The 24954-nt window shown below is 51.9% G+C and overlaps 9 protein-coding genes across 9 annotated transcripts; 6 read left to right on the forward strand and 3 right to left on the reverse strand.

Moving 5' to 3' along the window:
* Nucleotides 1-606: 606 nt before the first annotated feature.
* On the forward strand, nucleotides 607-2933 carry CCOS01_01970 (uncharacterized protein; the record flags this gene model as incomplete). The annotated part of the gene is made up of 2 exons (XM_060450162.1): nucleotides 607-1036; nucleotides 1132-2933. 2 exons carry the CDS (start codon nucleotides 607-609, stop codon nucleotides 2931-2933), a joined length of 2232 nt encoding a protein of 743 aa, XP_060318812.1.
* An 872-nt stretch (nucleotides 2934-3805) lies between these two features.
* On the reverse strand, nucleotides 3806-5407 carry CCOS01_01971 (enoyl-CoA hydratase/isomerase; the record flags this gene model as incomplete). The annotated part of the gene is made up of 6 exons (XM_060450163.1): nucleotides 3806-3939; nucleotides 4056-4233; nucleotides 4331-4447; nucleotides 4528-4557; nucleotides 4669-4799; nucleotides 5209-5407. The coding sequence occupies 6 exons, from the start codon at nucleotides 5405-5407 to the stop codon at nucleotides 3806-3808; spliced, it is 789 nt and encodes a 262-aa protein (XP_060318813.1).
* Nucleotides 5408-5594: 187 nt separating this feature from the next.
* CCOS01_01972 (uncharacterized protein) lies at nucleotides 5595-5936 on the reverse strand (the record flags this gene model as incomplete). The annotated part of the gene is made up of 1 exon (XM_060450164.1): nucleotides 5595-5936. The coding sequence occupies one exon, from the start codon at nucleotides 5934-5936 to the stop codon at nucleotides 5595-5597; it is 342 nt and encodes a 113-aa protein (XP_060318814.1).
* Nucleotides 5937-6952: 1016 nt separating this feature from the next.
* On the forward strand, nucleotides 6953-10237 carry CCOS01_01973 (amino acid adenylation domain-containing protein; the record flags this gene model as incomplete). The annotated part of the gene is made up of 3 exons (XM_060450165.1): nucleotides 6953-7679; nucleotides 7748-8234; nucleotides 8320-10237. The coding sequence occupies 3 exons, from the start codon at nucleotides 6953-6955 to the stop codon at nucleotides 10235-10237; spliced, it is 3132 nt and encodes a 1043-aa protein (XP_060318815.1).
* A 2828-nt stretch (nucleotides 10238-13065) lies between these two features.
* CCOS01_01974 (uncharacterized protein) lies at nucleotides 13066-14902 on the forward strand (the record flags this gene model as incomplete). Its single annotated transcript, XM_060450166.1, has 6 exons — nucleotides 13066-13224; nucleotides 13332-13436; nucleotides 13492-13555; nucleotides 13643-13980; nucleotides 14044-14088; nucleotides 14150-14902. 6 exons carry the CDS (start codon nucleotides 13066-13068, stop codon nucleotides 14900-14902), a joined length of 1464 nt encoding a protein of 487 aa, XP_060318816.1.
* A 642-nt stretch (nucleotides 14903-15544) lies between these two features.
* On the forward strand, nucleotides 15545-15814 carry CCOS01_01975 (uncharacterized protein; the record flags this gene model as incomplete). The annotated part of the gene is made up of 1 exon (XM_060450167.1): nucleotides 15545-15814. The coding sequence occupies one exon, from the start codon at nucleotides 15545-15547 to the stop codon at nucleotides 15812-15814; it is 270 nt and encodes an 89-aa protein (XP_060318817.1).
* A 481-nt stretch (nucleotides 15815-16295) lies between these two features.
* On the forward strand, nucleotides 16296-18138 carry CCOS01_01976 (alpha amylase; the record flags this gene model as incomplete). Its single annotated transcript, XM_060450168.1, has 3 exons — nucleotides 16296-16875; nucleotides 16937-17535; nucleotides 17587-18138. 3 exons carry the CDS (start codon nucleotides 16296-16298, stop codon nucleotides 18136-18138), a joined length of 1731 nt encoding a protein of 576 aa, XP_060318818.1.
* Nucleotides 18139-19208: 1070 nt separating this feature from the next.
* On the reverse strand, nucleotides 19209-20290 carry CCOS01_01977 (uncharacterized protein; the record flags this gene model as incomplete). The annotated part of the gene is made up of 2 exons (XM_060450169.1): nucleotides 19209-20147; nucleotides 20204-20290. 2 exons carry the CDS (start codon nucleotides 20288-20290, stop codon nucleotides 19209-19211), a joined length of 1026 nt encoding a protein of 341 aa, XP_060318819.1.
* A 1860-nt stretch (nucleotides 20291-22150) lies between these two features.
* Nucleotides 22151-24450, forward strand: CCOS01_01978 (uncharacterized protein; the record flags this gene model as incomplete). Its single annotated transcript, XM_060450170.1, has 3 exons — nucleotides 22151-22197; nucleotides 22258-22585; nucleotides 22654-24450. The coding sequence occupies 3 exons, from the start codon at nucleotides 22151-22153 to the stop codon at nucleotides 24448-24450; spliced, it is 2172 nt and encodes a 723-aa protein (XP_060318820.1).
* Between the last annotated feature and the right edge of the window lie 504 nt (nucleotides 24451-24954).

The following is a 24954-nucleotide window of genomic DNA, read 5'->3' on the forward strand; positions in this document are numbered from 1 at the left end:
TGGAGCCAGTATGGCATTTGGATGATGGATTCGCAACCTATAGTTTAATACCTGCTGAGAGCACTAGCAGAGTAGAACCTATGTACTGTTGGTCGGAAACCAAACATGAGGACTTAGGCAGGATCGTGGGGAGAAAGCGGAAACGAAATGATCAGTGACCAACTGACTGGATGGGAATCTTTGATGATTTGGAATTTCCATATTTCCCATTCATGGCCTCAAAGGGGGTTCCGCGGCCCAAGCTCCTGGCTAGACGGGGAAGGCACGGGCCACATTCGGACACGATGCTCCGCCTTGAGATTTTCCGGCTTTCAATTGGTGGCTGGCAGTGGGGCTGCACCTCAGCTTAGCTCTTTACTTACGTCATTGCCCAGTCACTGCTGGCAGCTGCTGTGCTCCTTCATTCCTTCCCGCGTGAGGTAAGGTAGTTAGCTTAGCTGTGTCTGTCGACTTGGCTTGAATGGTGACGATTTTCAAACGACACGGCATCAACTCAACCCAAATAGACCGACGATACCTTGGCCAGCTTGAGGAACTACCGTCCATCAGCAAGCCGCAGAGTGCATCGAGCATTACACTTGGCTTCAACCGCAGTCGCATTACGAAATGATGTCCTTCTTCGGCTTCGGCCGCCCATCGCGCGAGGAACGCGAGCGCGAGCCTCTACTGCCGCGTTACAATGACGACACAGCCTTGCAGCAGCGCCTGCACGAGAAACTGCACACGTACCAGATGCTTCGTGCCATCGGGAAGGGTTACATGCCATCCAATGAACAGCTTATTGTCAACCTGCGCAGTCTACTGTCTGCTGACGTCCTCAACCCTGATACCCCCGACCTCAGCGACTCTGGGCGAGCCCTGGTTCTCAACGTCAAGCTTTTGATCAAGCAACTTATCGAGCTACTATTACACAAGAACGATAAGGACCAGATCCAAGATTTCATCTGGTATCTCACCAAGGCTCGTCTGTCAGTTGACGCGTACGACATTGGTGCACGAGCATCCAAGGCAAAGGCCAGAGCCGACACTGTAGCAGGTGGGTCGTCTCTATTTTATTAATACCAGCAACCCCACGTCGGCTCCTACCAAGGAAAGAAAGTTTGTTCAGAGTTTAAACTGACAATTGCCAAGCGTACAAAAGCTTACAAACGGTGGGTTCCTTGATATTAACCAACTCGGATTTTCGCCTGCTACTTTCGGATCTGAGCACTATTGGTCGAGAGGTCTTCCGCGATACTGCGTTCACCCTGTCGGACGTCTCGAAGCAAGCGGCCAAGAATATCGAGCCCTCAAAAGAGGAAGAAGAAGCCGTCAAGCATCCCAACGGGGACTCGAAGCCTCCCCCGACTAAGGACGATTTGGAAGATGAGGTCGTCGACATCGCAAAGGTTGTCACTGACGGCGTCGCCCGTGTCGCTGACGAAGCGGGCCAGAGCCTGACGGACCATGTCACCGGCGAGGAACAAGAGACCTTGGTACACAGGCTCAAGAGCACCATTGTCAATTTGCGAGAGAGAAAAGACTACTCCGACTCGGTATCGACTCTCTCATTACTCATCCGGCGATATTTGTTGGCCTATTCGCACGCAGTTTCCGATACCATCCAGGTCGCTCGAGAAGACATCGACACCAATCCAGAGGCTGATCGTGCACTCCACAATTTCTGGCTGTTCTTGACGTCTTTGGGTAACCGTGAGCACTGGAATGATGTTGAGGTCCAGTTCAAGGCGGTCATGGAACATGGCCACAGCGATCCAGAATTTGACAATCTTGTCAGACAGATCGGCAATCTGCTCCAGGACATACTGACGGACCCTGACTTCTTCGATCACGCCGAGGACCGCTTCAAGGAACTGAGAGCCAAGTCGAGACAGTTGACATCCGAGTCCTCAATACGCGATGATCTTGATGCGTTGCTGGAGAAGGTCTATCTTGCTCTGAATTCTGTGCTTCAGGACACAGATATTAAGAAGGCCATGAACACCACCACAAGAATCTTGCGAATTCTGTCGCCTGCACATCAGTACACCAACGGCGAATTGGTGGCAGACTCCATCAACGTCTTCATACCCATGGTAGTGCAGGCAATTCAGTACATCCCGATTCCTCGGGTGGAAGTATCGGCGCCGGCTATTGATCTCCTTTTAGAGAACCTTATCTTGGAGCCCGGGCGCACCGTCAACAACAGCTCCTTCTTACCATTCAAGATCAATATCTCCACACAGAATGATGTCGAGATCCGCAAGGCACGCTTCCGCACCACGTCTTCGGTGAAGACTCTCATGAGGATCACGGTATCAGGCCTGTCGATTGCAGCCGAAGACCTCGGATATTGGCTGCGCCTCCACTCGGGAATATTGAGGTTGGCAGACGCTGGCATTGCGGGCTTTTACCTGGATGAGCGTGGTATCGATGTTGCTATTGATGTGGAGGTTGGAAAGGAGCGGCTTGAGGACATATTGACGCTGCACAATGTCCGTGTTCGCATCCACCATCTCAATTACAGCCTCCGAAAGAGCAAGTTTTCCTGGCTCGCTTGGCTACTCAAGCCTCTGATTCGGCCAACGGTCAAGGCCGCATTGGAAGCCCAGATTGCGGCCAGCATTGGCGAGCTGCTTCATTTCGCCAACAGAGAACTCCTCTTTGCACGCGAACGATTGAGGGCCACTCGTATTGCCGACCCGCAGGATATGTGGACATTCCTCAAAGCTGTGGCGGCCAGGCTGGTGCCCCCCGAGGACCCCGATCTGTACACCCGTGTGGGTGTCGCGCAGCCTGGACGGGGAGTCTTCAAGGGTGTATATGCCCCTGGTAGTCTCGTCAAAATGTGGAACGAAGAGGCTGCGCTGGCAGGCGACAGAGTGCACGAGTATCAACAAGACGGGTGGCGCAATTCCATCTTTGATGTCGGAACAACAGGCACAACGCTTTAATGTTGCACCGAGTGCTGCGCGCGCGGGTAAAATGGCGCAGTCGCTGTTACGCCAAGGGGAGCACAACGATTAAGGCAGCCAAGGATGAGAGCGAAACAAGACCAGGCACGGTATGGACTCGAAACTGCTCTTTTTTTTTTTTTTTTTGCTCCATTTCAATGTATTTCTAGAGGCAATAACACATGCAGGGAGTAACAGGACCTACCTAGGCGAAAATGGCAAGTAGTATGAATCCAAGGTTACCTTACGAAAACGATCATTTGCATATGGGCTTGGGTACACTACTGAAGAATCATTCGGGTGGTGGGTTAGACTACGGATGGCACTGTAACCATCTAACGCGCTGCACACTGCACGCCACGCAGATCACAGCAACATTCGGCGCAAAAGTTCCTCCTTGCTCACATAACCGCCCTCCCTGAACAAGTTGATAGGGGTGCAGTGACATCGACACGCCATCCGAATCGAGGAGGTGCACACTATCACGATATCGATGCCAAGAGTGCATGATGGACTTGTAAAGTGCAATCATTGCAGTCGCTCTCTTTTTGCTTCCGAAATCCAAGGCGACGTGGCACGGTGGCATTTCAAACAAAGTTCGATTCATCAGCTGCCGTATCTAGTAGAGTTTGCTGCCCAGCATCACTACGAATATGGTCTCCGACCATCAGTAATCAACGAGTCAACAACGATCGATAAGCCCGAGGCGCGTGGAATCCACGGACTCGAGTAGAGTAGTTGGATCGAGTCACCCGAGCGTACGGAGTCTACCGATTACCTTATAGTGCGTATGATGACCATGCAGCGCGGTACCCGGCGCGTGACATTTGCTGCGGTTCTCTCCCGAAAGTTACGTACGGGCCACCCGAAACCTACGTGTGCTTGAAGTCGGGACGTCGCTTTTGCAGGAATGCGGTCATTCCTTCATTGAAATCGCCAAGGCTGAAAGTCGAGTAGTAAAGAGATTTCTCCATGGTCATCCCGGCATCAAGATGGCTATTCTCGACTGTAGCAGGGTTAGCGAGTCAGAACACGGGGTCCGCACAGGGGCCCGCCCCCTCGATCCCTTGGTGGGATCCGGAGCCACCCCGTAGTAGCGGTTTTGGAGCCGGAGCAGCCCACCTGTGAGAACGGCTTGCTTCGCAGTTTTGGTCACGGGGCCCGACATGACGGCGATGCGCTCAGCGAGCTTCATGGCGGCTGGCACGACCTCTTGACGTGGGAACACCTTGTTGACCACGCCGAGACGCTCAAACTCGGCACCGCTGGCTGAGTCGCCGGTAAGGACGAACTCCATGGCCTATAGCTGGTCAGTTCACCGGTTTCAAGGTGAGAGCGAAGATTTCGGCTGTTCAAGTCGGCCAGCACGAGTCAATCGGCTGGGTTTGGCTACTCACCTTGTGCTTGCCCAGCGCACGAGCTAGACGCTGAGTGCCGCCCGCGCCTGGAATCGTTCCGATCTTGATTTCTGGGAGTCCGAACGAAGCATCTTCGGCGGCGTAGATCATGTCGCACTGATCGTGAAGGGTCAGCCGTTTGGGTTTTACCTCGCAGAAACATGTGTGGGGGGGGGGGGGGCAAACTCTTGACTTACTGCTAAAGCGATCTCGCAACCACCGCCCAACTTGAGGCTCTCACGTTAGCCTTGTTTCTGTGAGACATGCGAGGCAACAGAGAAAAGAAAGAAAAGCACAGATGTTGGGAGGCGGCTCCCACTTCCGACACCACAACTTACTGCGAAACCAACTACAGCCGCGATGATGGGCTTGGAGAAGTTGGCAAAGGCGTCTGTTAGGTCCTTGAGAAAGGCGCGCTGGTGGGCCGCTGCCGTGGAGATCTGCACCAGCTCATTGAGATCCATCCCGGCTGCACCACAAAACGGATTAGCCAACGTCGCGCCTCCATTAGATTAGATTAGAGGGGGGCCTGCCAGTGGAACCCTGGTGCGGATTTTCATGACGTTTCAGGGACTTGGAAACAAGAACGACAGCGGACATCCCCCTGTGTATCAAGTCCGTGGGGAATCAGATGGAGTTGAGATGGCAGTTGCTTGGTCGGGAAATCATCGACTGCCGTGCGCGGCGCCAACGATGATGAGTGTGCAGATTGCACGTGGAAGGGTAAAGGAAAAGGGAAGTGAAGCCGAGAAAGACGAGTTGAGGCCAGAGGATCCGACGACGGGGGTAAGCTTGTTGCGCCCCCCTCAAGACATGGTTCTCTGGAGCCCGACTCTGAAATCTGTCTCGACTGGTATGAGAAGAATTGCAAAACGTACCACAGAAGGGACCTTCGGGGCCACCAGTAACGACGACAGCGCGGATGGTCTCCAGGGCATCGAGGTGAGCCAGCGTCGAAACAAGTTCGCCGATCATGACCTGAGAGAAGGCATTTCTCTTGGCTGGACGGTCAAATCGGACCAGGGCGACGCCCTTCTCGGAGTCGACCGTCAACTTGAGTGTGGTGAGGTTCTCCATGATTTCTCGGGAGCCGGAGGAGTTGCCGTATGGATAGAGCCACGAGAAGAAGAAAAAGAGTTTGGGACTAGCGGATCACCGGAGTGCGACGATTGATTAAAAAACGTGGAAGCTTGGAGGTAAACCGAGGTGACTAAGGCGAGAGAGGGGGCAGTGTTGTTGTTGATGGCTTGTTGAAGCAGCGTGCTCAGCACATGGCAGAGAGACAAAGAAGTCGAAGTCGCCGGATCTTTTCTTCTCCCGGGTCTTGCTTTCTTTCTTCCTGGGACCCTTTTCTTCTTCGCCAGCAACAACATCGCCGCACTTTATTAGAGAATTCCACCCGGCTGCGACCGAATTCGGCCGAGGCGGGTGTCGACCTTGAGTAGCGTCGCATCTTGTCTGGGGGGTAGGCTCGCAGAAGAAGAACAAAACTGGCCTGAGGGTCGTTCAAGGGAGAGGGGTGGGCGGCCAAACGGTCGACAGGCATCATGAGCCGCGGAAGCCAGGGTTGCCCCCGGAAACGATGTGCAGACAGGGCACCATCCATGGCAGAAGCAAGGCATAACCCGCACAGGCGCCTAGCTTCCCTTCTTCCCTCCTCCTCCTCCACGATCGCGGCACGTAATGGATGGCACATGTCGACTGATTGACAACAACTTTGTCAGCCCCCCTGGTCATTATCCATCTCCAAGACGTCCGTCCTCCACTGCCGTGCCCCTTGTTACATCCCACGGCAACGCCTCGCGAGGGCCGCGAAGTGCTCCATCGACGAGACAGAGGACGACAGCTGCCGCATTGGGCGGATGTGGTCCGGATCGCTCTCCGTTTTTCCCGGATTTGGACAACTCATCCGGCGTGGCCCCGCCGAACCGCCAGCGGTCCTGTTACCGCGGAATGGAGACATTCGTTACGACAAAATTTCTGCCCACATCTAAAGGGGTGGAGGCGGATTCTCGACTGCTCCAGACGCTCCCTTGGCGGCCGTGCCTGTCACGACGAAATATAGTCTCCCTCTACTCTAAGTATCTATTGCGCTTGCATCCATGGTCGAGGATCCGCTTCTCCGTACAGAGACCGCATTCGTTCATCGAGGGATCCTGATCACATCCATAGTCTTGCAAGGTTCCTTGTAAGTGACCCCGTCTCTACCTACACTAGTTCATCACAGAGTCGTCCGTTCTCCACACTATCTAAAACAATTGTCTGCATAGCAAGGAGCTGAAAGAAGGAAAGAGTCCAGCCCTGATATCATCCATGGACCATGCCATGGCTAACGGGGGTGCTTCTGAGAATATGGAACCTTGCTTGAACACGGAGGTTGAGGCAATCTAGGCAGGTTTTTGGCGAAGTGACCAAAACGAAGAATGCACTCCCCCACAAGGCCGGGCAGGGTCTGGCGCTTCTCCGTTTCTCTAGGACATTGGCGCACAAACACACAGACGCGACTGTCCCGTGGAGGAGATATATCTGGTTCCAAGTGCCCACCTCTCGAGATGTGGCTACGAGATGTGTTACTGGTAGGCAACATTATCGCAGGGCATCAACATCCAGAAGCTCATCACCATGGCTCCCTCGCGCTCGTTCCACTCTCTGGAACACCTGTCCCTGGCGGACAGAGTTCTCTTCAACCAATTCAGCAGAGGACCGAGCGATGTGATACCATACCAAGTCGTTCACCACGCCTTCGAGTCCATCGCGGCAGCACATCCTGACGCCACGGCTGTCCGACACTACGATGGCACGACTATCACATACCGGGAGCTCAACCGCAGGGCCAATGTGCTCGCCAATGAGCTGAGGGGAACATACGGCCTCAGGAAAGGAGACCGTGTAGTGCTCGTCTACTCCCGATGCATCGAAATGGTCGTCTTCATCTTTGCCGTCCTCAAGGCCGGTGGCCAGTATGTCCCTCTAGATGGTGGCATCATTCCCGAAGACACACTCGGCTACGACATCGTCGACTCCAACGCGCCGGTTGTGCTGTGCCTTCCCAAGTTCAGAGAGAAGGTGCTGCGCAGCGTGCCCTCTGAAAGGCGGGACCGTGTGAGGGTCGTTGACCTCGATGCGAACAGTTGGCTGTGGACGCACGGCAACAATGGGCACCCCGGTGTCATTGTCAAGCCTGAAGATGGAGCCTATGTGATCTACACCTCGGGCACTACCGGGCGACCCAAGGGAGTGGATGTGAGACACGAAGGCGTTACCAACACCCTTCTAGCGGAGCCTTCCAAGCTGGGCATCCGTGTCGGGAAGAATGTAGCGCAACAGTTGAACGTCGGTTTCGATATGTGTAAGTCAAATGTCTCAAACTCTATTTCTTTAGTGGCCGACCACGCTGACGCGGCAATGGGTACTTAGGCGCGTGGGAGATTCTCGGCACCATGATGAACGGCGGAACGCTTCACATCAGAGGCAGCGGCAATGATCTCTGGACAGATTGCTTGCAGCGCGTCGACACTGTCATCGCGACGCCTTCCGTAGTCCTCAAGCACATGCCCAGGCGCGAGGACTTCCCCAACATCAGGACGATCGCTGTCGGTGGTGAGCCCTGTCCACTGGCGCTCGCTGAGCAGTGGGCGCCCTACGTCAAGTTCTGGAACGTATGCGGTCCTACCGAAATCAGCATTCTCAACACCGCGCATCTTCATAAGCCGGGAAAGACTTTGTCGATTGGCAAGCCTAACCCGAACACCAATGTTTACGTTCTCGACGAAGATGAGAACCCTGTCAAGATTGGCGAACCTGGTATCATGTGGGCCGGCGGTCCAGGCGTTTCTAGGGGGTATCTTAACTTGCCGGAGTTGACGGCACAAAGATATAAGGTCGACAAGTTCGCAAAGGATGGGTTAGTTTTGCGCCTCTTTTTATTCCCCGTTCTTCCGGCCGAGACTTGACAGAGAGAAAAGTACGCTAACGAACACCACTTACAGTCGTATGATGTTCAACACTGGCGACCTCGCTCGCTGGCTTGAAGACGGTAGCTTGGAGCCCCTCGGCCGCAAAGACGACCAGGTCAAGATTTCTGGCTTCCGCGTCGAACTCGATGGCGTCTCTCGCGCTATTGAAAAATGCCCTGGCGTCGTCAAGGGATGTGCGCTGAAAATCGACGATCGTCTGTGGGGCTTCTACTCTGCCCCTGCGCCGATCGACGAAGCTCAGCTGAAGACTGTCGTCGGCGAGGGCCAACCGTTCTACGCCGTCCCAACCGTCTGGAAGTACCTCACCATAATCGAGCTAACCCCCAACGGCAAGGTCGACAAGCGGGCCCTCCGCGACATCGCCGCTGGTGGTGCGGCCCAGACTCCGCCGCCGCTGCCTCTGGCAGATATCCCGACGGGCATGTCGACGCCCCAGCAATCGTCGAGCGCCTCGTCTATCAAGACGGCCGTCAGCCCTACCAGCGAAGGCGGCTTCACGCTCGTGGACTCTCGCACCTTCACCGTCGTCGATTCCCAGCAAAAGAATATCGACTTGGAGAAGACGGCCGCATTCGTCGAGGAAGCGGCCGAGAAGGAGGAAGAAGAGTACGAACTTCCTTCGAAGAAGGGCTTCCACGGCTGGAGATGGATCCGCCACCGCGGACTCAACGCCTACCGCAAGCTCTTTGGTGTCATCTTCCTCTCCAACCTCGCCGTCTTCGTGTGGATGCTGTACGAGAGCCGCAATAGCAACTTCTCCCTGCCCCTGAACCACCTGGCCACCGCCGTCGCCGCCAACCTCCTCGGCGCCGTTCTCCTGCGCCAGGAATACGTCGTCAACTTCATCTTCTGGGCGTGCTCCCGCGTGCCCACCTCCATGCCACTTTCCATCCGCAGACACTTTGCGCGTGTCTACCACAATGGCGGCGTCCACTCGGGCTGCGCCGTCTCCGCCACTGTGTGGTGGGTCATCTTCACGGGCGCCGCAACCGGCAACTTCATCGCGCCTCAGTCCCTTTACTCCGTCAACCTCATCACCCTCGTTCTAACCTATCTCATCCTCATCCTCCTTGTCCTGATCCTCGTCATGGCTTACCCCTCCATCCGCGCCAAGATGCACGACCAGTTCGAGTGGACGCACCGCTTCGCCGGCTGGTCGGCCCTCGCCCTCGTATGGGCCCACGTCATCGCTACCGCGGCCTCCATGTCCGCTGAGCCCCTCGGCCCGGCCCTGGCCAAGACACCCGCGCTCTACCTCGTGGCCCTCACATCCTTCAGCATCGCGCTGCCCTGGATGCGCCTCCGCCGCGTAAAGGTCGTCCCGGAGCCGCTCTCCAAGCACGCCGTCCGTCTGCACTTTGACTTCTGCACACCCGGGCCATGCACTTCGCGCGGCGTCCGCATCACCGACAGGCCCATGGTCGAGTGGCACGCCTTCGCCGCCATCCCGGAGCCGAGCGGAAAGGGCTTCTCCATCGTCGTTTCCAAGGCTGGCGACTGGACCAAGCGCATCATCGAGAACCCGCCCACCTCGATCTGGACCCGCGGCACCCCGGCGTCGGGCGTCCTCGCCGTCGCCCCGCTCTTCAAAAAGATGGTCCTCGTCGCGACGGGTTCTGGTATTGGTCCCTGTCTTCCCGTTCTTATGGAGCGTCGGGTTCCCGCGCGCGTCGTCTGGTCGACCAAGAACCCGCTCAAGACGTATGGGCAGGGCGTCATGGATCTGATTCTCAAGGCGGATCCGGGCGCGTTGATTTGGGATACGGATGAGCGCGGTAGGCCTGATTTGGTGCAGTTGGCGTATAATGTGTATAAGGAGAGCGGGGCTGAGTGCGTTGCGATTATCTCCAACGGGCCTACTGTGAATAAGTTTGTGTATCGGATGGAGGCGAGAGGGATTCCCGCGTTTGGACCTATTTGGGATTCATGAGCGTTGTTTTGTATCCCTTTCCTTTCCTTACTGTCAAGTTGTTTCTTGGGCGGGATCCTTCTTTTGTCACAAGTTTTACCATACCAGAGTCGTTTCATTGTTCCCGTATAAATTAGCATCTAGTCTAGATCGTCTTCCGTATCCTGGATGAGTTGTTGACTGACAAATACCAATTTGAATCCATATTAATTATCGTCTGTATCTCGTCTTGCTCGTGTTCAGTCCCTACAGGACATCCAAGGTCATTTGCCCCTTATGTGACCGCTCGAGATATCGACGTGATTTCTCCAGACTAGAAAATAGCAATGCTTGTGGACTCTTCTACTCATGTTGACTGGCACGTGTAAGATCGGGCGGAGGCCGGTGTTCAGATTCACGGAGCGGAGTCGAGCGGGATGTCCACAATTGCCGTCCTACGATGCACATCACATAAGGTCCGGCCCCGGTCGAAGCCGAAGACTTTCGTGTGTTCCCATAAGTCTTTACGCAGATGGTGATTCTGGGAACTGAGACTAGGTGATCGCAAGTGCCTCCACGAATAGGATATTGCCGTGATGATAAGGACGACAGTAGCTTGACTGCTAGTCGACCTTTATGCAGTCTCGCGCGCTTCGGGATCACTCGTACAATGTCACCTCACAATTTTCTGGAGCGGCTCTCTCCTATACATGCTGAAAAGACAAACTTTGAGAATTGAACACAATTCCCGTGCCCAAATAAGTCGACTCGATGTAACGGACTTTGTACCGGGCTTTTTTAGACGTAGATTCGCAAGGCATAACGCAAGACTATTTCTTGGATTCTGTGTGGGTAGTCGGACATGGAAGGCAGTCGGGACCGTACCAACTGTTTCTCCACTTACAACTTCCGGAGCAACAATAATATTGCCCATTCCTTCTCCTTCCATCCAACTTACACAGCAATTCAACCGACGATTGACCTTCGTGCCAACCTTACTGTTATCCTACTGACGTGTATCCCGACACTGTTCCTCTCGTCCAAAGATTCCCTGTGTGCCTGGCTACGTGGCAGTGTATCAAACACGCAGAATAAGCAAGTCGGTTCCTCATCTACTTGCCTAGGAGACACGGACGCCGGAACAAGGTATCAGCCATCATGGCAGCAAGAGGTGTCGGAGCGAACGAGATCGAAATAGAGTAGCGTTACATGCCGCGTGCCGGCGGGACTCCCGTTGCCTCACTTTCTTCCGGCCCGGTGGGATGAAGATATTGTGGGCTTGCCGGCTTGGAGGTGTAGCTTTAATTCGTACAAGGAACAAGGTAGCATGCTCATGAGTCGCCAACGTTCCCATCCGGATACAAGCTTTTCGGCACTCAAGTCCCATGCAATATTTCCAAGATCGGCAAGTATAGTACTCGTATAGTTCGTTGTGTGGGATGTCGCGAGTTGATACTGACTGATTCTACACATGGACCTCGACAGCCGATGTAAGACGCCTAAGTGTAGCTAACCAGACAAGCGGGTCGTTCAACGTGGTCAACATGAAAAAATAGTGTTTGAGTCAATACTCAAGATGAAGTGGATTGTTTTCCACCTTTCTTTTTTGCATGGGAATCGTTTCCTAAATAGGCAAGTTAGCATTGTGCAGAATACGAATACTAGAGTTTTCCACATTCAAGACAAACCGTCCAATTGACGGGTCTCAATACAACGGTCATTGCGCCTCATGATGCACGACAGCGGGGAGAAATGCGCTTTTGGCGAGAACTAAGTTCTGTCACCCGGTTATCAAACTCACAGAAGCGGCAAACGGTTGTCTGCCTTTTGGCAGCTTGATATTTCAGTTCACGGCGCTGACAACTCCCAACCTCAACCACTTGAGTGCGATTGAAGCCGCCATAGGAGAACTTTGATCCCGGCGAAGTTTTTCTACATCACTTGAGTGGCGAGACCGAAGCCGGAGCCAGACTTGGAACTTTCTCAACCTCAAGTGCAGCCCTTAGGGTAGAACAAGACAAATACGCGGAAAGAGGCAGCTGAATCGCTATCTGCATCCATAGGCTTACGTCGCCCTCCCCACCGGAATGAACCGCTGCCGGAACATCTTCAGAAGCACTTCGTCCCATATTTCGCGACAGGCTTGCCGTGGGTGGTTCGTCGCTGACTTCTCGTGTCATTCGTATTAGGCCCGAGCTGATCAGCGTTCTGTTGCTGACGGTATGTCCGCTTTTTTCGAGCAAGCCCGCAATCTGACGAAAAATCCCATCTTTTGAAACGATCTACAGAGGGGCGGGTTGAAAGTGGTTCAATGTTCTGAAGCACTCTGCGGTTGAGAGTCTATTGTTTTGCCCCCAGCGGCCCATGCAGATCCCACACAGACGCGCATCTGCGCTCCGCTTCCATGACACCCAGTCCTGACAGCGACTTGTCAACATAGGGCGGAGCGGGAACAATGACAGATCATCGAACATGTTTGACCCCTCCAGGATGCCAGAGAAGGACGCGGCGGCTGCACAGCCCGGAAAGTTTCGCAGAGAGTCATTAATGGCCGTGTCCACTGTGTTTGTTGATCGCCGCTGATGGCAACGAACCAAAACGGTCCTCACGCGCGCGCGAAAATTGCTGCATTCCTTTTCGTATCCCCGTATCCGTTTCTCTTCTTACCCAACCGGGAAAAGACCTCTGCCAGATTTCTTCCATGCTCAGTCCTTCCTGCGCGTCATTCAACTCGAACCTCTTTGATCTTCTCCCAATCTAATCTTTCTTCACTCGCAAAAAGGGGACATAGATCATCTTTTCTTTCCAAATCTTGAAAGTTCGAATCAGACCGGCCTCTGATCTACAACCTCCTGAGAGCGCGCTAGACCATGTCAACGCGCTCGACGCAAACCGTCCTAGAGACGCCGACGATGCTAAGGAAGAGATCAGGCTTTCTGGTCCTTGCCGAATATGACAAAGCCGGCGCTCTGAAGACCAAGTATGTCGAGTCGGCTCCGACTGCCGGATCATCTAGGGTCGATCTCACGGTAAGCTCAGCAAACAACATGGAGGACCCCTGGTACCCCTCCTTCTTTCGATGTCTTGATGTAAGACAGCGGAGAGTTTGCATGTGATTTGACACTCGTTCGCGTAGCTCCCTCCCAAAAGAAAGAAGCCTTGGCAAGAGCTTCTCGAAATTTTCTTGCCGGATGGCTATCCGCATAGCGTTACAGACGACTATGCTGAATATCAGATTTATGTGAGTAAACACCGATTCAAACCAAGAGGTATCCAGTCTAGCTTACCCTGAGTAGGACTCCCTTCAAGCTTTTGCTGGCACGATTGCCGGCATGATTTCCTCGCGTGCTGTTTGGCAAGGTAAGAACTCCGCTGCGTTGTCCCGGCTAATCTTACCCTCCCCTTACCAGTTCGCTCTCTATTACTGTGTGCTGACTACACCCACAGGGCTGGGTGTCGGAGACTCATTAGCATCACCGACTGGGGCTATGCTCATCCAAGTCACGAGAGAGTCCATGGGAAGGCTCGCAACTATCACATTTGCACACCTGTTTGCGACTTCGATTGAAGCAGAATGTAAGGCATACCGCATGGCCTGTGATCTGTTAACCGACACAGCGATGGTTCTCGACTGCGCGTCTCCTTATTTTCCGCAAGAAGCCAGGTTTCTGGTTCTCTGCCTCTCCAGCATCCTATACTCCGCATCTGGCGTCGTTGGGAACGCATCAAAAAGCAGTCTTAGTGGTCACTTTGCCAAGTGGAACAATCTCGGCGAGCTCAATGCTGTAAGTACTAGGACTTAGCACAGTGGAGACGTATGCAGGATTAGAGTTGCTAACAGTACACAGAAAGATGCCAGCCAGGAGACAGCCATCTCTCTGATAGGAATGCTTGTAAGTCAAAAACAAGATGCATCTAATCCTAAAGCTTCGATTTTTACTAACAGATGCATAGACGGGAACGTTTTTATTATATTTTCTAACCGACGAAACATTATCATGGATCGTTCTCTTTGTCCTCCTTGGCGTTCACCTCCTTCTCAATTGGAGGGGCGTTCGAGCAGTACACTCACGTCAGCTAAATCGGCAACGTACCAATATTGCTCTGTCGGCATTATTTTCGAAAGACGAAGTCCTCACACCACTGAAAGTTTCCCAAAGAGAACTCATCTTCGAGAAGCGAAGGGGAGAAGTCTTTCGCTGGAACTCCGGGCCAGTGTTTGGCCACTGCAAGTACGGAGTGCCCCTCAAGACCCTGCTTGAAGCTTTGGCCTATGGGAAGACCCACGAGATGTCTTTCCAGCTTTCAAGTGTCGACCTATATACACTCATGGACGTATTCGATCGCGAGGAGTACGTTCTCTGGTGCCAGGTGTCGACCGCGGCCAACGACGCGGCCTCCAGAATCAAGGTTATTGTTGTTCTGAAAGAAGGCGTGACGCCGAGGTCACAGCTGAAAGCTTGGTTCCATGGTCTGTTGCTGGCCAGAAAACTGAGCGGGCAGGAAGAGGCGAACTTGGTGCGAGCTGAATTCGATCAACAAGCAATGTTGGGCCACGTGGAAGAAAGTTTGCAAATCGCCAACGAAAAGTACGAGCTGTACGCGAGGAGACTGGCTTCTGCAGGCTGGAACATCGAGGTTCCTGTGCTGGAGACCCGAGCAGGCTCTCGCATTGTTCGGGAGCCTGACGAGATGAGATCACACTGAGGTTTTATTCGCCGGTCGCAGGGGTTGAAGAGACGATCTAGATGGTCTGGGTCAACATGCAACCGTTAGATTTGGTCTGAAGTTAAAAACATGCAGCATAGCGTCACAGTCATATTCAATATCATCAGATCTGCCTGGAATAACTACCTTGTGTCGTACTTGTGTGAGATACGTCTGATTATTTGTAGTATTAGTCCGTCCGGGTAGATACGCTTGTATACTCAGTACCTAGATCAGTAGGTTACCACCTTGATGGTGTATCCTGAGCCGGATGCAAACAATATTTGCGACTTATTGCTGCAATGCAAAAGGATAACCCCAGAACTCTATGCGCACGACACGTGGAATTTTACCAAACACTCGCGGATGCGTAGTTGGCAGCGACAGCCCACACCACATCGATCAGCGCGGCCCGGATAGCTGCCGACCCATCTCCGGGTTATTTTGTATTATCTCTTTGCATTATTTGAAATTAGCAAGGTTATTCTGCTCATTAGACTTGACACTCTACCGTGCACGTAGGCCTCCCGGCTGTGTTCAAGTAACGACAATGCAAATTTAAGGTCGCTTTCGCGTCAAGAGATTTTAGGGGTCTCTACGTTGTCAGTTTATGCTCGGGCCAATCTCGCTATCGGTAATTTGATGATCGTCTTGGCCCCGTCTGCGACACTCGTCAGTCCCGACAACCCGTTCAGCCCGTCCCGGCTGCCTACTGTTCCTGGTGTCAAGCGGTGCCGCTACTTGGCACCTCAATGCGCCAAAAATGCCATGGCGGTGACCGTGCTGGTCTCCGTCTGCGTACTCAGTACGCTGTCAATGGCCGCATTGCTCACTATGTTGGCCCGACTCGTTCCGTGGCTGGGTTCTTGGAAGGGGGCCAAGTTTTTTTGTTTTGGGGGAAGGGTTAAGTAGGACCCGCTCGTATCAAATCTCGCATTCGAGAACGGATGCGACTCGTGAATGCGAACGCGAAGCGTACAGCCCCCAGACGACTCACCAAACATCACCACGCATTGTAATTCTGGAACGGCTGATGTGTGAGACACGTGAGCTGACAATGTCCATGCCTCTCTGGACCCTTTGGAACCATCATTGGCAATCATTGGTCGAGCTTTCAACCCCGGGTTAGAGTGTTGGGTTGAGACGGTTCGGACATTGAGATTTGATCTTTCTGGGGACATTAAACCTTGAAGCGCAAGCCACCGTACGGAGTACAAGGCGCCGGGAGACAAGTCCGGATACGCAGTCGCGACCTTGACTTCGCGCTTCTTTAGGATTGCGTGTGCGCATAGATAAAGAGACATGTCCGACCACCAAGCCGTATACATGACGACACATCATCCATTTCTTGACTTTTCCCTCAGCTTTATTCACTGTATTACCTTAGATCAAAATGAGAAACCCAACCACGGCTTCACGGCCGAGCACTGGCCAGCCAATTGAGGTTCGCATCAGAACTACTGAACCCCGAGCTATTGAAGTTCGAGCCAAAGAGGCCTTGCCGAGGAGCAAGTCATTTCACCAGCTTTCTTCCCGTGTGGAGGTTAGACCGACAGAGTCACTTCCGCGAAGCAAATCCCATCACCAATTGCCTCGCCCGGAAAGATCTCAAAACCCGGTGCAGTTGCAGGCCTTTGAGTGGAATTTGCCCGCCGACCACAAGCACTGGCGACGGCTCCGGCGCGCGCTGCCGGCGCTGAGGTCCGTTGGTGTGAACAGCCTATGGCTGCCGCCCGGAAGCAAAGCCAAGGATCCCGAGAGTAACGGCTACGACATTTACGATGCCTGGGATCTAGGAGAGTTTGACCAAAAGGGCTCAGTCCCCACCAAATGGGGGACGAAGGGAGACCTTGCATCTTTAGCGGCGGATGCGGAGCACCACGGCATTGGGCTCGTCTGGGACGCTATTCACAACCACCGCGCCTACGCTGACGGCACTGAGATGGTAAAGGTGGTCGAGGTTGATCCGCGTGGTAAGCTTGCACCCGTCAGCTCGTAGTACTCCTGGTTCTTATCTGCTTACACGCATTTCAGATAGACGAAGAGACACCACAGACGTCTATGAAATTGAGTCATGGACCAAATTTGACTACAAAGCTAGAGGGGGCAAGTACAGCAAGTTCAGATACAACAAGTCGCATTTCAACGGTACGGACTGGAACCAACAGAACAAGAAACGTGCCATCTACAGGTTTGTAGAAGATGGGAAGAACTGGCATCAAGACGTTGGTGACCTCCAAGGAAATGCCGACTACTTGATGCTCGAAAACCTCGACTACACCAACCCTGAGGTCGTCAAAGAGCAGCATCAGTGGGGCAAGTGGATTGTGGATGAGCTCGGTCTCAAGGGCTTCCGCGTGGACGCCGTACAGCACATCTCATGGAACTTCATCAGCAAATGGGCCGAGCACTTGAGGAAGCCAGCCATCCGCAATGATCTCATGTTTATTGGAGAGTTCTGGCATGGTGATGTGCGCGTCTTGAACAATTGGTTAGAGCACATGCCAGCATTCTTCAGCCTCTACGACGTGCCTCTGATGTACCACATCGAAAGATTGTCATGGCACCGAGACACGGACTTGAGGCAGGTGTTCAAGGACACGCTAGTTGAACAACGACCTAATAACGCTGTCGTAAGTTTGTCCATTTTCTGAAAAGTTGAACGACTTGCTAACGATTTGCAGACTTTCATTCGTAATCACGACACTCAGAAAGGTCAACAGATGGACACCCCAATCTGCAAGGAGTTCATGCCCTTTGCCTACTCCATGATCCTTCTCAGACGCGATGGTCACCCATGTGTCTTCTTTGGTGATCTGTACGGCATCGAGCTCACCCATCCCGAAGCGCCAATCCAAGATCTTCCCAACCTTCTCCTGGCCAGGAAGCTTTATGCTTACGGGGAGCAACAAGATTACTTCGAGCGGCCCGACTGTATTGGATGGGTCAGGCGCGGAACGGAAGACAGACCCGCCGGCATGGCCGTCGTCATGAGCTGGACACAGGCTGAACATACTGACACTCGATTGTCAATGTCAGTTGGTGCCAACCACGCCGGGGAGGTCTGGACCGATGTCCTCGGAATGGAATCGGCTGCGGTTACGATTGACGAAAACGGCGTAGGCTCTTTCTACTGTCCGAAGAACAAGATGGCTTGTTTCGTCAGCTCGGATGCCAAGGGAAGAAAAAGGTTTCCACTTAGGTTCGATTCTGACTTTCACAGCCTTGTTGAATAAAGTAAACACGGAGTGATCTTGGTGCAAGAGTTAAGGTGATAACATAGATGAAGAATGTCACTATAGATAGACATTTGTACACATTTCGGTAGCATTTATCAGCGTAGACATAGCCTAGGTAATACCCTCATTGGTGTCATGAATCTCACCCACGTCGAATTCAATCTTCCTTGGGTTTTACCAATGGGCATTTGGGAGTGATTCCCGAACTCAGTGATGATTTTATACTGCGGCCAATGATCCATGATACGCTTGGTAAATTGAGCCCTATTAAATGGTGGGTCTGAGCCTCCGCATATTCTGGGGGGAGCTTCTCGTTGCGAGCTTATTCATGTTTGACTTCTTCGTGGAGCACTCAGTGCAGCAATGCCCACGAGTTTATAAAGAAGACTCATGTCAAGTGGCCAAAATAAGAACCTCGAAGCTTTGACTTGGTGCGGGAAGAGATATCGATGTTCTCTTTCAGTCTACAGAACGTATGCTGTGTAACATTGTGCTTCAGGAGAACAAAGCTTTCATGGTTCCTCTATCTACGGGGAAATGGAAAGAATCGAAAGCTTTTCCTACAGCCGATTGAAGAAGGCTCTCGTGTTCAACCATCGATTTCCCAAAGTTGTCCATAGAGCGCAAAATGCAACCCTGAACCAGCTCCGAAAGCTTGCAACCTCTACCAGAAATGCAATGGCCCATGCTGCAATGGACAGAAAAAAGCTATGGGGTATAACATCTGCAAAGATAAGAGCCCAAATAACAAGCCCGGTTGCATATATCATTAACAAGAACAAGGGCCAGTAATCCCATATTTCTCGTGTAGGTTGGTTCGGATCCTCGTATCCCAGCTCTGGTGTCAGCTGCTAGGTCAGCGAAGTCAGTCAATATGCCCCAGAACACCGATACTCCTTCTCACAGTGTGTTCATGGTGCGAACTTACATCATCTCCAGCAGGAACATCAGATGAGACCGGTTCATACTCTGTGGCCGCTACGCATTATGATAATCAGCCAAAAGGTTCAGTCCCGTGAACAAGTATTTGACTGCTATTGCCTGGATCGTCTGACAAACCGATATAGTCACTTACTTGTATAAGCTTCAGTGGCTGTGATCAAAGGAAGAGCCAGAAGAAATAAAGGTACGAGCTGCCCGAAATTTGGTTTTATAGCTCCAATATTCAAAGTGGCATCATCGAAGAATCTGAGGAGATTCGCGGTCCCAAATGTGAAGTAGAAGAATAGCCACACGATCTCCCAGAGAAAACTAGATCTGATGTCCGCTAATGTTTTGTTCTTGTCAAGGCTCTTGAACCGATCCTCGGTATCAGATCCAAACAGAGCTCGTAAGGAACGACATTGCCAAAAGTCTTGTTCGTCGCGTGCCGGCATGCAGTACAGTTGTAAAGACCTTTGAACATATCCAGATATAAGAATGTAAGTCAATACGGATAAGTTGAAGATAATAATGAATTCGTCAGAGAAGAAGACGTAGTTCGGTCTTTCTCGATCAATCAACTTGAAATGCTCTCTCGCACACTTGACCGAAACGTGGCGATTGAAGCGAAACGTCACAGAGTCTGATATGATCATGCAACCAATCATCATGACTAGAAAAGCCACCATAAGAATGGTTCGAAATATTCGCAGCCAATTATGTCGGTCAAAGTATTCCCATAGTACTGAGAGGGAACAAAGGTGCGTGATGCACGAGAAGTAACCGAGTCGGGTCGCGATTTGAAACGAGTACACCGAGAAGCTATCATCCAGGTCATGAATCCCCGAGAATATCAGTATCGTTGCCAGCATGAGAGCCATGCCAGTGACAAGTTGCTGATCGCTCAAAGATAGCATGAACGACTCGAAGGCTTTGATACGTCGCTGCCTCTCTGCCTGCGACACGCGACGGTAGGCGATGCTGTCTATTGACTTGTAACGTTCCTCAGGTAGCGCATTTGCCGCATATGCTACCATAATGGCGATCATATTCATTACGATGGAAAAGCAAAACGAAGATACGATCTATACAACGTTAGAGTCAGTCAAAGATCCCGCGCAATCTTCAGATAGAACCTTACTCCCCAGCCCGTAACGTCAGGGTCAGGCACATCCTCCTCCAGCATCCCATTGCAGTATCCTCTCTTAACCAGGTAATCGGTCTCCATCTAGCTGGATGCTTCCTTATGCTAGCAAGTAAGTGAGACTGGGTTGTTGACCATTAGCCGCAGCGTGGAAAAATTCCAGGCGACGTTCTGATGAAGAAGGCTGAAGTAAATGATGAGATATGATGAAATATGATGAAACCATAAGCGTCAACCAGGCATGAGGACCAAGAACTGGGAAAGGAGTGTGCTTTAAGGTCAATGGCCCCATTTGCGACCCATTTGCGACCCATTTGCTTGGAATCAGGCGGCTATCGTTTACGACCAGGGGTAGGTATCAGCAAGCCATAGTGACTCAAGCCTCAAATCTCGGACACCTGTGGAAACAACCATAATGCAGAGGCTAGATGTGAGCAAAAGGACAAGTGGGTGGGTAGGAAAAGCTTCCACAATTGATGTCTGCAACGAATAGGATTCACGCGCTTATCAATCTGGGTTGGAAGGCTCGAAGTCGAGTACACTGGCAGTAAGTGTGGCTGGATCTATCGAAAACTTGCAGTGCAGCTGCATAGAAAGATCGCGATAAATGCTTATCAGATGGGCTACCTCGGTCTCATCGCCCTGTGGCTATGCACTTGGGGGCTTGTCTGCCTAGTTATCTCAGGCAGTCAAGGCAACTCAGACAGATGACGTGGAAGGGGGAGGAAGCCCGCCTCACTTGCGTCAAGTTGGCATACCTTGATTTCTCCTAGCTGAAGGGGCTGGTGCGGCGCATGCACGCCAGGCCTTGGTCAACTTTCAGCTCCCCTCTGTCGGTCGCATGAGTACTATTGTCCATGTCAAGGTTGGCTCAAACAACGCTACCGAACTATCCAAGCAGATACCTGAATTATTCTAATTTCGACATGCAGGTTAGAGATTCCATTTGACCTTGTGTTGTGGAGTAGAAGACGGGAGTCAGCGGGCTCGCTTGAGGGTCAAGTACGTTACCTTATTACTTCGTTGATGTCGCCCATATTCTCGCCAATCTGGGAGAGGCTGGTCACAGCCAGAAGTCACTCATTTCAAATACCGCATCTCAAAACCAAATCCTGGACACTTTGTCTGTCGTGCACCTTGCCACAACTGTTATGTGTTACCAACTCATGTTCCTCAACACACTTTCGGCTAGTTTTCCTATCGATGTAATCCGCGATGTTTGATCTAAGCAGGTCGACGTATGTGACTACTCAGTCAGGAAACCCAGGTCTTTCTTATGCATTTCACGAATTAGGATGTGAAGTATTTCCTGCACATCCTACTCCTCTGCCCGCTGAAGGACACCTCATACATGGATGTTTACCGGCCTCAAAGCAGCAACCTTGATGCGAGTAGCTAGACAAGACAGGATAGTCTTAAAAACGACTTGAGTTTCCGTTACGATGGGTTCAAGTAATAACCAACGTGTAGGATGTAACGAGGCGGTGTACTAGGCTTACCACGACGCAAACGTCACCTAAGATCAAGTTTGACCCTTATACAATACTTCACTTACCCATTGGCAGCAACAGCGATATGGTATTTCAGAAGCTCGAAGCCGATAAGAGATCGTGTATTGAAGAGCCGTAAATAGACCATGTGCTTCTCTGACAATCGAAAGGCCACCACGCTGATCGCTCTGGGCGTAAGCTGACATTCAGTGCGACACAACCCAATATGAGTTTGTGACTGTAGCCTTCTCAGAACAGAACATCAGCATATTACTGGTCGCCTGTTTATCGTTACACAACTCTTTCTTCAATCTCTTAATGAGCAATGGTCCCTATCAATGATCCTGGACTTCTTTCCTCCTCAGATCATCTTTTCTTTGGCCCATTGGGTGAGGTAACAGAACATAAATGTTCTCAGAGAGTTATTACACCAAAACTTCCCTCTTGTAACAAGATGCAAGAAGAGTCCCATCTCAGCCCTTCACCCCCATTGGCTCACAGGTCAGACGGGCAACCAGTCTCTCTAAGTTCAAGTCGACGTACATCGCTGGCATCCAACAGGCACTACCCCCTAGAGCCTGAAGCCCAACAATGTCTACCCGAGCCGGAAGATGCTGCAACAGAGGACCTGGCATCTACGATAACAGGTTCACGCGTTTCGACCGATGGCACGACGAAGTACAACCGTATTGCGGAAGACGACACCGATGGCGCCGTACCAGTGGTTGACTTGCCCAACAACAGGTTGGGGTTTTTCACTATCGTAACAGATTGCGCCGCTGTGGTTCTTCCTTTGGGTCTCATTGTCTTCATCGTCATTGTGTGGCGCCTTGACGGTTCCGAGAGTACCGAAAGCTCCCGCGGGGCTTGGCGAAACGCAATCACGATCGTAAGTACCCAGCCCTTTTGCCTGCACATGCTAAGAATTCAAATGATGATAATAACGACCGAATCTAGCTCGCAACTGCGTTTCCGATCCTGTTTGCGTCAGTTGCAGGTCGTCTTACATATGAAGCGGCTCGCTGGAAGCTAGAAACCGGCACGACCCTCGGTTCTCTCGAGCAGTTCCTAGGCAGCCGAACGGTCGGCGCCACCCTACTCAATCTGATCCAACTTCGATCATTCAATATCGTGGGTGCTGCTTTGGTATTGATATGGGCACTCTCACCTTTGGGCACTCAATCTATTTTGAGAATGATGTCCTCACAAATCGCCCCGGACAACAGAAACACGACGATAACCTACTTCGACACCAACGCTGAGAGTCAGGCCATACAGTGGGCGACCTGGGTGGGATTTTCATACTCAACCTCCATGGCGAGTTTCCGACCCATGTCGACGTTGTATAACACCCTGATTTCAATGCCTGAAGGACTCAAAGCGGATGCTATGGATGTCTGGGGCAACGTCAAAATACCTTTCCTGAAGCGCTTAGACACAGATGACTGGTTGGACTTCTTGGATCAAGATCTCGGTGTGAATGAGTATTCGTCTTTGGCCGGGATCCCTCTCAACAGCATCGAAGTTGGACACACCATATTTTCGCTAGAGTCTAGCTACATTAGCTTAGACTGCTCGGATGTTGAAACCCTCAAGATGGATCTAGGAGCCGACGACCTGCTGAAAGAAGAGGTATTCCACGACGACCTATCAGCCGCTTCTCTGGCTGTAGACACCAGGTACACAAGAAACGCTAAGTTGCCAAATGGTACATGGCACGGATACGACTACACAAGAAACGTCTCCGGGCTAGATTCAACCTGGATTCTGGCGCTCGACAGATTTGTAGATCGGATATGGTCCATGAAACCTGCTGATTATCCTACAAAACCAGTCGTTGGTCCTTTGCATGGTCGTGTCGAGGAAATGCACCGGCCCCTCTTATTCAAAGATGAGCAACATGTCGACGCCGAGCCGACGACTCTTCTATTTCAAAGCATATTCCCCCCTCAGGAAAAACACCCAGGATGTTCAGCAAAGAGCCTCTCCAGGGTATCTCAGGAGTACGCCGAGTCCCGCGTCAACTGTTCTCGCACGGCTCGCACCGACAGACACAACTGCACCGTGGTAGCCCAGCGGAAATCTCAGAAGAAAAATGCTCCTAGGGATATATCTCAGCTATCGTTCCCCGCCGTCTTTGACTTTGTCTCTCGCGAGCTTCCGCTCTCCATCGGAGGCTCTACGGCGTACAAGTCCGAGTTCTCGCTTTACCACCTCGCTGATCCAGGGCTTAGACAGCTGAGGTCGGACGATTACTGCATCATAGAAAGCGTCACAGCCAAAGATATGGGAATTCGACTTAGCCAGCTCCTCAATACCTACCTCTTGATAAGCCAGCTTTCGTTCGAGATTGCAGAGTGGGACGCGGATAAACCAACGTCTGGGGCCAAGATCTCCGTCGATGCAGAAACAAGTACCCCTGTTATCAACTTTGAGATCTCCTCATTATGGATTACGCTTTTCTTGGTCGCGAGCATCGTGCTTCTTGCAGCTGGTATCGCGAGCGTTGTCCTCAAGCACTGCACATACGGGCCAGAGATCCTTGGGTACGCTTCTACCGTGTTACGAGATTCGATATTTTTTGATGTTCCAAGAGACTATAGAGGGCTGGATGGGATTGATCTATCACGGAAGATGAAATCTGATCGGCTTCGCTTTGGCTTGATACAAGGTCTGAAGCAGGGACAATCACGGATGGGAGTTGGTCATCAAGAGAGTACGGATCGATTAGGAAAACAACAGAATCGTGACTGAATCTGTCAGGAGGTTTGAACCACAATCCATGTCTTAGATGCAAGGAATCAAGCCAAGTCAACCTCACATCGTCGGGACCCTTGATCAATGAATCATCCATGGAGGCGAAACGAGGCAACACAGATTTCTACATGCACGATCGTTCGGCAGAAAGGTTGATGGTTTTAACGGTATTGTTCTTTATTATTGATTAAATATGAGGACCTGACTTGGGGTCCTACAAAGCTACATGGTCTTTTTAACACGTTTCGAGGCTATGCTTGAAAGGCTGTCCCCCGAGTATCAGTACACGCAGAAACGAGGTGTCTCGACTCAAAAACCCCACTGAGCCCTTATCCTTCCGGACTACCACGTAACACAAAAAGATTGGCCGCTGAATGTAAAACGGCGGCTTTAAGCTTGCGCGAAATGTCACGTAAGCGCGTAGATGGAGGATTTGGCAGTCTTTGATGTTGCTGTCGGTGACCAGAGTCCCGATAAATGGAGAAAGTGGCCGCAAGCTTT

Source organism: Colletotrichum costaricense (genome assembly GCF_030867565.1).
Source record: "Colletotrichum costaricense strain IMI 309622 chromosome Unknown Scaffold_2.1, whole genome shotgun sequence".
NCBI lineage: Eukaryota > Fungi > Ascomycota > Sordariomycetes > Glomerellales > Glomerellaceae > Colletotrichum > Colletotrichum costaricense.